The 10,452-nt window shown below is 37.1% G+C and overlaps 1 protein-coding gene across 3 annotated transcripts in view; it reads right to left on the reverse strand.

The window, feature by feature from the left end:
• Window positions 1-1,233: 1,233 nt before the first annotated feature.
• LOC121386426 overlaps window positions 1,234-10,452 on the reverse strand; it is a 34,719-nt gene continuing 25,500 nt past the window's right edge. For all 3 annotated transcript variants that reach the window (XM_041517315.1, XM_041517317.1, XM_041517316.1), the window contains exons 2-3: window positions 4,071-4,246; window positions 1,234-1,487 (exon numbers count right to left, since the gene is read on the reverse strand). In XM_041517315.1, the coding sequence (XP_041373249.1) occupies window positions 1,332-1,487; window positions 4,071-4,246 (332 nt within the window). In that variant the 3' untranslated portion in view covers window positions 1,234-1,331. The remainder of the gene's footprint in view (window positions 1,488-4,070; window positions 4,247-10,452) is intronic.

Raw genomic sequence — 10,452 nt, forward strand, 5'->3', positions numbered from 1 at the left:
TTGTTGCAACAGGCACGACAGAAGCAAGTAGACACTGGGTATGGGGCTGAGTGTGATTTGATAAAACATTACATGTTGTTTGTTGCAACAGGCACGACAGAAGCAAGTAGACACTGGGTATGGGGCTGAGTGTGATTTGATAAAACATTACATGTTGTTTGTTGCAACAGGCACGACAGAAGCAAGTAGACACTGGGTATGGGGCTGACTGTGATTTGATAAAACATTACATGTTGTTTGTTGCAACAGGCACGACAGAAGCAAGTAGACACTGGGTATGGGGCTGAGTGTGATTTGATAAAACATTACATGTTGTTTGGAAAAGAAAGAAGTGTTTTATTTAACGACGCACTCAACACATTTTATTTACGGTTATATGGCGTCAGACATATGGTTAAGGACCACACAGATTTTGAGAGGAAACCCGCTGTCGCCACTACATGGGCTACTCTTCCGATTGGCAGCAAGGGATCTTTTATTTGCGCTTCCCACAGGCAGGATAGCACAAACCATGGCCTTTGTTGAACCAGTTATGGATCACTGGTCGGTGCAAGTGGTTTACACCTACCCATTGAGCCTTGCGGAGCACTCACTCGGGGTTTGGAGTCGGTATCTGGATTAAAAATCCCATGCCTCGACTGGGATCCGAACCCAGTACCTACCAGCCTGTAGACCGATGGCCTGCCACGACGCCACCGAGGCCGGTTACATGTTGTTTGTTGCAACAGGCACGATAGAAGCAAGTAGACACTGGGTATGGGGCTGACTGTGATTTGATAAAACATTACATGTTGTTTGTTGCAACAGGCACGACAGAAGCAAGTAGACACTGGGTATGGGGCTGACTGAGATCGAGGGCGCAAAACAAAAGTCTCTAGTGGATTGGGGGGGGGGGGGGGGGGGGGGGGGGGGTATACTTCCATGTAAAAGTTTGACACTAACCCACTGAGTCGTTAAAACTCGGTCTGGGTGGGAGCCGGTGCCGGGCTGCGAACCTTGTACCTACCACCAGCCTTATGGCAGATGGCTTAACCACGACACCACCGAAGATGGTTGCATTCTACAAGAATTAGTAAAATTCATCTTTGCCTTAAGAGTTACTACCAATAATATTTTTGATTCAGAATTAATGGGGGAGGGGCTAGAGACAATACTCTCGAGTCTCCCCCCCACACACACACGCACACGCACACACCCTGCTCCGCCGTGCCTGTGTAATAATCATAATACTAATTATTATAAAATATTTACTTCAATATACATATTTTTCTTTATACAAGTCTCAGTTCAGTTTTGTTTCTCCCGTTATAAGAGTGAATTGTCAAATGACGTCATTCCTGTAGGTCAATGGAAACTTTTCTCTTGTTCGTCCCTGCGTCCGCCCCGACCTCCACCGTGCTGTAATGGGTGGGCGGGTCCGACCTCCTCACCTCCGAGCTGGGGTCCCGGGGCTGCACGTCTACCTCGATGTAGTTCAGAGACTTTGTCTGAAATAACAATTAAAATCTGTAACATTCGGAAACACTTCATGCTAGCGTCAGACTACCAACTGTCACGGCGGAGTTGGCCAACTCGTCGATGTCGACTTATGACAGGTGAAGGCTACCAACTGAGAGAACAGAACCAGAACAGAGAACCGATCTTTATTTCGCATATATATATATATATATATATATATATATATATATCTTGTGATTAAAAAATTGCACCTTTTACGAAATATGGATTTCTAATGAAATTGCGGTAAGATATGCTATATTTATTGTGTACGAAGCCAAAACAAGGGTGCGAAAAGTGACTGTCGTCGACTTTAGCAACAATGCCGTCTCCTCACGTAGAAAACTTGAATGAACTGTCAACCGGATTATTCAGTGGAGCGATGATTTATGGAGGCACATTTAATATAAACTTAAACTTTTCAGCAAGGAATAATTCCATGAACATCAATAAAAGAAAACACACCGATGACGACTCAGACACTGAGTGAACAATTCTTGACATTTTTTTTCGTTGATAAAACTGGCACGCTGAAGGTTTTCTGACGTATTACGAGCAAATTAAATATTATATTGTTCGTGAATTTTAGCTATTACATTGTCTTTAAAAGGCATTTCAAACAATATCATTAAAATTATAGGTAAATTTTCACTCGTTCTTTCTTATTTCTGTTTATTGTTTAAATAGAACTATATTCCTATGTGTAATAATTGATGGTTCTTCGGTCCGCGTAGTATCACAGCTGACCTAGTTGTGTAAATTTCGACATCCCCGTCATTAGCTAGCAGTGTTACAATTTCTAAATTATTATTTGGAAAAAAAATTCCAATTTATAGTATGTAATAAATACAAAAGTACATCTGCGGCATCGGTGTTTCCTGCAGGAAATAGAGAAATCAGAAAAACACATATATGTAGTTTTGTATATATATATATATATATATATATATATATATATATATATATATATATATATATATATACACACACACATACATGTGTATATGTATATGTATGTATGTATGTGTATGTATATATATATATATATATATATATATATATATATATATATATATATATATATATACACATACATACATATACATATACACATGTATGTGTGTGTGTATATATATATATATATATATATATATATATATATATATATATATATATATATATATATATACATATATATATATATATATATATATACATATATATACATATATATATATATATATATATATATATATAGATATATACAGATATACATATACAGATATACATATATACATATATACCTATATACCTATATATACCTATATATATATATATATATATATATATATATATATATATATATATATATATATATATTCAAGAAAATATATTTAATATGTAAGTAAATAGTAAACTCCTACGACAGATTAGTTGTTAATCTGAGCGCACCGGTCGTAAGTCGAGAGTTAGGAAAATAACAAGGCCATCGTCGACTTGGCCAACCGTTACGTGACAGTTGATAGCATTAATCAGGAGGAGGGACGTAGCCCTGTGGTAAAGCGCTCGCCTGACGCACGGTCGGTCTAGGATCGATCCCCGTTAGTGGGCCCATCATCAAAGGTACATTAAAGGCTGTGGTACGTGCTATCATGTCTGTGGGATGGTGCCTATAAAAGTTGTTACTAAAGTAAGGAAATGTTTTATTTTACGACGTACTAAACACATTTTATTGACGGTTATATGGCCTCAGATATATTGTAAAGGACCACACAGATATTGAGAAAGGAAACCCGCTGTCGCCACTTCATGGGCTACTCTTTTCGATTACCAGCAAGGAATCTTTTATATGCACCATCCCACAGACAGGCCTTCGATATGCCAGTCGTGGTACACTAGCTGGAACGAGAATGGGCCTATCGACGGGGATTGATCCCAGACCGACCGCGCATCGAGCGAGCACTTGACCACTGGGCTACGACCCGCCCATATTTTTAATGGAAAATTACATGTGGGTTTCCTCTCTAAAACTATATGTCAAAATTACCAAATGCTTGACATCAAATAGCCGATAATTAATAAATCAATATGGTTTAGTGGTGTCGTCAAACAGTCGTTTGAGTGTTCGATTGAGGTGCATGCGTCGCAGGATCGAACCACCTCGGTGGATCCATTTAACTGATTGGGTTTTTCTCGTTACATCCAGTGCATCACAAATTGCCGTGGTATGTGCTTTCCTGTCTGTGGGAAAATGCATTTAAAACATCCCTTGCTACGTTAGAAAAAAAATGTAGCGGATTTCTTCTACGTGTCAGAATTACCAAACGTTTGATATCCAATAGCCCATGATTAATTAATAAATCTGCTCTAGTGGTGCCGTTAAGCACTCTAGTGGTGTCTTGAAGCTAAAAAAAAAAACACCCATCTACCCCCCCCCCCCCCCCCCCCCCCCAAAAAAAAAAAAAAAAAAAAAAAAAAAAAAAAAAAAAAAAAAAAAAAAAAAAAAAAAAAAAAAAAAAAAAAAAAAAAAACCCAGACTCGAGATGGCTAAAGCCCGTTAAACAGTGACTGACTGTGCGTGATGATTGCTCGTCCGGCGTTCCGTCCGGCGATCCGTCCACCATCGTCGGTCCGTCCTCGTCGTCGATTTCGATCTCGTCGTAAGCTCGGGGCCGGCGTTTAAAATCTTCCTTTTTACCCGTCTGAATTTGTTCGTCACTCACTTCATCATACAGGTGTTTCCGAACCGCTGAAAGGAAAACACAGAAATACTACACATAGGTTTATATATCGGGAGATTAAAACACAATGGAAATGGCTAGTGTGTGGCACGAATAGCCACAAAACACAATCACATGTCGCGGTTGGAGAGGCATGAACTGGGAAGTAGAGGTGGACAGCGAAAGAAACTGAAGATAGGAGGAGCGGCCAGATCGGAAAGAAAAGCTATGGACGTGAAAGGAAACAGAGCAGCGGGATAAAAAAACCAACAAAAAAACAAAACAAACAACAACAACAACAAAAAATAAACAAACAAAAAATAAACAAAACAAAAACAAACAAAAATAAAAATAAACAAACAAACAAACAAACTAATGAACAAACAAACAACAGAAAAATACCGAAATATCTCTGCATTAATATGTGAGATTTGCACAACAACCCAATCAAAACTCTGTATGAAGACAGACACAAAACCGAAAATGGACAGACAGATGCCGGACAGACAGACACCGGAAAAATCTGTAAATAAGCTCCTCTGTATAAGTGTACGAGACATAGGGTGCTGGAGTAAAACCTCAAATTCGGGCAAAAATTATACTGATATTCGGGCCAAAATGTGCTAACCTGAGACCTTTTTTATCATGTATTACCCACCTACGCTATATAACCGTAAATAAAATGTGTTGAGTGCTTCGTCAAATAAAACATTTCCTTCCTTTTTCCTACCCGCGAAATTAGTTATAATCCATGTAAAAATGCGTGGCGATTCGTCTCACTCTGAACCCCTATATATATGTTTGACAGTAATGGTAATATGAATAAATGTTGTTATCCAGATTCGGGCATTTCCGTGTATTAATAAGAGCCAAAGCATGCCTGTCCCCGTACAAAACTGGGAGTCTGTGCTCCTATGACAAATGTCAAGTCGGGGGTAAAATTTATCACAGGTGTAGGAAGGTGCCAAAACCAAAACGTGTGTAGTGTGAAGGAGGGGTGGGGCACACACAGGTATATATATATATATATATATATATATATATATATATATATATATATATATATATATATAACGGGGGAAAAAAACATCGCTGCTGCTACAAAGTGAGGGACACATGCACACATACACATGCCCCCTTGCCCACCCCTTCTCCTTACGCTGCCTACACTAGTGTTTATATTTAAATCTTTTAAATTTAAGATTCGATGAGAAAATAGACGTTGAAATTTCCAGTGTTAAATTTGTATTTCAGGTTTTGAAATTCAAAAATAGCTCTCTATTAGTTTGTGAAGACTGCTGCTGAGAATCTTAGTACCAAGTTTCAGAACTATCAGTCAACTTCCTGAATGTCTCTATTGAAAATTTAAACTTTAATAAAATTTCAATAATTCAAAATTTCCTAACTAGTTCTATTAATTTGTGAAGACTGCCTCTGACAATACTTGTAGTAACTGTTTTAATTATATAATCAAAACTCTAGAAGTTAGACTTTGAAAAAAAAAAGAAAAAAAGTTTGTTTTGTTTAACTACACCACTAGAGCACATTGTTTATTAATCATCGTCTATTGGATGTCAAACATTTGACTCGTAGTCATCAGAGGAAACCAGCTACCTTTTTCCTAATGCAGCAAGGGATCTTTCATTGGCACTTTCCCACAGACAGGACAGCACATACCACGGCATTTTGCCAGTTAAGGTTCACTGGTTGGAACGAGAGAAAAACCAATCAGTTGAATGGATCCACCGAGATGATTCGATCCTGCGATGCACGCATTTCAAGCGAGCACTCAACAGAACGTTTACTTTTTTCTGGTTTCTTTTTTGTTGTTTTTTGTTGTTGTTTTTGTTGTGGGTTTTGGGTTTTGGGGTTGTTGTTTTTTGTTTTGTTTTTTGATTTGTTTTTGTCGTGGTGTTTTTGTTGTTGATTTGTTGTGTGGGGAGTACAAAAATTAATTTAAAAAAAAAAAAATAATAATAATAAAAACTCGAGACCGTATCTTTAAATGGACGGGGAAGCTTGCCACCGCCCACACTGTCAGCGTTACGCTGGTTCTTCCGGGTCGCCGCGTCACGTATTTACATCACACTTTCAACACACAGGTCGCGATAACTGCTTATGGCTGCTTGGTAACAAAGACGAGAGTTCCGTGTCAAAGTTTACGGAGTAAAAACAGCCAGTGACGGATCCAGAAAATCCATTGGGGGGGGGGGGGGGGGGGGGGGAGCAATAACATGAGGTGGAATGCCAAAGGAACTTTGGAGGAGGTTTGGAGGGGGATGAAAATTAAATATATAATAAAATTATAACTGTCGTCCATGCCCCCACCCACTAGATCCGCCTCTGACAGCTGTGGGTGTAATATGTAACATTAATTATTTGTGCAAATACTATTATCCATTGACAATAAATAAATACACTTTTATTTGTTATACAGTTGTTATGCAGTAGGCTATATACCAGAGGTTGAAACTAATGCGGGGTGCCCCCAAATTCGGTTGCTAATAAAAATATTAATTAAATCTCTTAAATGGATAATCACTCCTCGCCCCCGCCTCATTTTCTTACAGGTAGATTAGATGTGAGGTGCCACACTTTTTATTGATGTACACGTACTTACTGGGTGTGTTGATACGCTGCTTATATCAGTTTTATTAGTAAACGTTAACATAATCGGCAATAGGAATTGATTTGGTCTATTAGAACCTTATGTTTACAAATGAGGGTATTGCGCAGCGCTGTTGTTAAACAGACGATCAGGCCCGGCTGAAACAAGTGACCATTGCGGGAGGGAGTGTGGGAGGTGGGGGAGAGGGGGTGGGGGAGGGGTTGAGGGTGACTGTCAGAATGAAAACAATGGAGCAAAACGCCCTGCATATTTTGAGAGAAAAAAATATTTTTGTTCGTCTGTATGTCTGTCTGTCTGTCTTTGTCTCTGTCTGTATATGTGTACACATCCATATATCCTTCTATCAAATTATTCATCAACCAATCCATCTATCTGTGTATGTCTGTCTATTCATCTATCTACCTACCTACCTACCTACCTACCTACCTACCTACCTACCTATGTGTCTGTCTATTTATCTATATATGTATGTATGTGTATATATATATATATATATATATATATATATATATATATATATATATATATATATATATATATATATATATGTCTGTCTATCTATATGTCTATCTATTTATCTGTCTACTAGTATCTATCTATCTATCTATCTATCTATCTATCTATATATATATATATATATATATATATATATATATATATATATATATATATATATCTGCTAGTATCCATCTATCTCTATCTATCTATATATCTATATTTCTGTCTGTCTAACTGCCTGTGTATTATCTGTCTGTTTGTTTGTCTATATATATATATATATATATATATATATATATATATATATATATATATATATATATATATATACAGTGAAACCCCTCAAAACCGGACCCTCAGTAAACCGGAATTCCCTCAAAACCGGACGTTTTACACAGTCCCGTGAGTTGCGTATCTTTTAACACTAAAATTTACCCCTCTAAACCGGAAACCCCTCTAAACTGAACACCGGACAAACAATTCAGTTCCAATGTGTCAATTTAGTGTAAATCGTCCCCATGAAAACCGAATGACCAAACCACTACCAGTCAATGTGTAATACAGTTCTGTTCTGTTCTGTTCTGGCACCACTAATTGCTCCTAATGTCACTCCAGCCGGATTACCTGTCTGCGAACACATAATGTGCACATGCTCGGGTTCGCTATTATCAATGTAATCACAGTTACACGCCCCTAAGTAGGCAAGGTTGGTAACATGTCAATAAACATTTAACAAAAAAAACCATCGCCAGCGTAGATATTTAATTTACACAAGCATTGTGTTGGTTACGATAAACCGAGTTCGGGTTTGCGTTAGATGTTTTAAGTTACGAAGGTGATTTACGGTCTATATATTCCTTCACAAACGTGTAACATGATTTGATTCAAAGATCGACAAAAATATCAATGAATTTAATTCACTGTCTTCCTATCGTGTGAATTTGTTGCTCTTTTAAAAACATTTATTTAGCTAAATAAAGAGTAAACAAAAGTAACGTTGGCTTTGCATGGTCGAACAGATGTTAGTAACATTTTATTTTCATATCGATTTTCAACATGACAAAACAACCAGCTAAACGTCGCCGTGTTGAACTATCACACGATTATAAACTTTAAATAATTAAAAGTTTCGAAAGTAAACCTAAACGAACGTTAAGATTTGGGGGTGAAGAGTTTAGTATGGGAAATTCAGCAGTTGGAGACATTATCAAGAAGCGAGAGGTTTAATAAACTTTATAAAGCAGAGTTTGCAAAGATCATTAGTAGAAATAAACGATAAGCTGAACTATTTAATGGGGAAGGGAAGGTAGTTACGTAAATGCAGACCCCTGAAAACCGGACACCTCTGAAAACCAGACATTTTACTTGGTCCCATTGATATTCGGTTTAGAGGGTATATATATATATATATATATATATATATATATATATATATATATATATATATATATATATATATATATATATATATATATATATATATCTGCTAGTATCTATCTATCTCTATCTATATATCTATATTTCTGTCTGTCTGTCTGCTTGTCTATCTGTCTGTTTGTTTGTCTATATATGTCTGCCTATTGATCTGTCTGTCTGTCTGTCTCTGTACCTATCTGTCTCTATTTGTATTTATCTATCCGTGTGTCCGTTAGTCTGCCTGTCTATCTATCTATCCATCTATCTATCTATCTATCTATCTCTATCTATATATCTATCTATCTTTCTGTCTGTCTGTCTAACTGTCTGTCTGTCTGTTTGTTTGTCTGGCTGTCTATATATCTATCTGTCTGCCTATTGATCTGTCTGTCTGTCTCTCTGTCTCTGTACCTATCTGTCCGTGTGTCCATTAGTCTGGCTGTCTATCTATTTATTTATCTATCTGTCTATTGGTCTGTCTATATGTCTGTTTGTCTGTCTCTCTACCTATCTGTCTCTCTTTGTATCTATCAATCCGTGTGTCCGTCAGTCTGGTTGTCTGTGAGTCAGTGTCTCTGTCCGCATGTCTCTCTGTCTGTCTGTTGAATACCTATCTCCCTAATACACACACGCACGCACGAAGGCACATATACATAAATCATATATTATATATTGTTAAACACTTATATTAAGCAGTGGACAATAAATCAACAACACTACTACCAACACTTAATCAACGAGTTAACCAATGTAAAACGCAGATCAGTTTACAAAAAAACAAAAAAACTAAAACAATACACGTTTCATGGACCGGTACAAAACTAAACGACTACTTCCTCGTTTCGAATTATAGTCAGCAAACTTTAAATAAAAAATAGCGTCAAAGTGTACGTATATGAAGGAGAAAAAAACTAAATATATCCGGCTTTTTGATGTAAAGGAAAAGGTGTCCAATCTTGTTACTAAATGAAGCCTGTGGGGTTATTATTATCTTGTAACTTAAGGCTATTTAAATAGATCAGTAGGTCCTATAATATAACACGTATGCATGGTTGGTTTTCATGAATGAACGAAATACGTACATGCCTATTTCCCAGTGTTTATTTCATTGCTTGGTCGGTTGGTTATCGTTGGTCGTCAGTTGTAATATATTACATTAGATCATTTGCAAAAAATAAAAAATAAATAAATAAAAATTAAAAATTAAAAAATACCGGTCTCAATGGTTAGCCATCGGATATAAGGCTGGTAGGTACAGGGTTCGCAGCCCGGTACCGGCTCCCACACAGAGCGAGTTTTAACGATTCAGAGGGGATGTGTAAGACCACTATACCCTCTTCTCTCACTAACAACGATTAGACTAACAACTAACAACTAACCCACTGTTCTGGACAGACATCCCAGATAGCTGAGATGTTTACCCAGGACAGCGTCCTTGAATCTTAATTGGATATAAACACGAAAATAAGTTAAACTAATAATAATAATAGTAAATAAACGTTTCTTTGCAAGACGGTGCGGGATATAACTCTCGAGGGCTCCACTGTGATACGGTGCCCCATTGGTGTGATACATATGCAAATTTAATTTATATATACAAGAATGTACAAGAAATGCGATCAATCCAGTTACGTACACACGTAGATGTAATAAATAGTTGGATTTCCAGTCACACAAACATGCAGATGAAAT

Source organism: Gigantopelta aegis, chromosome 12 (assembly GCF_016097555.1).
Source record: "Gigantopelta aegis isolate Gae_Host chromosome 12, Gae_host_genome, whole genome shotgun sequence".
Taxonomy (NCBI): domain Eukaryota; kingdom Metazoa; phylum Mollusca; class Gastropoda; order Neomphalida; family Peltospiridae; genus Gigantopelta; species Gigantopelta aegis.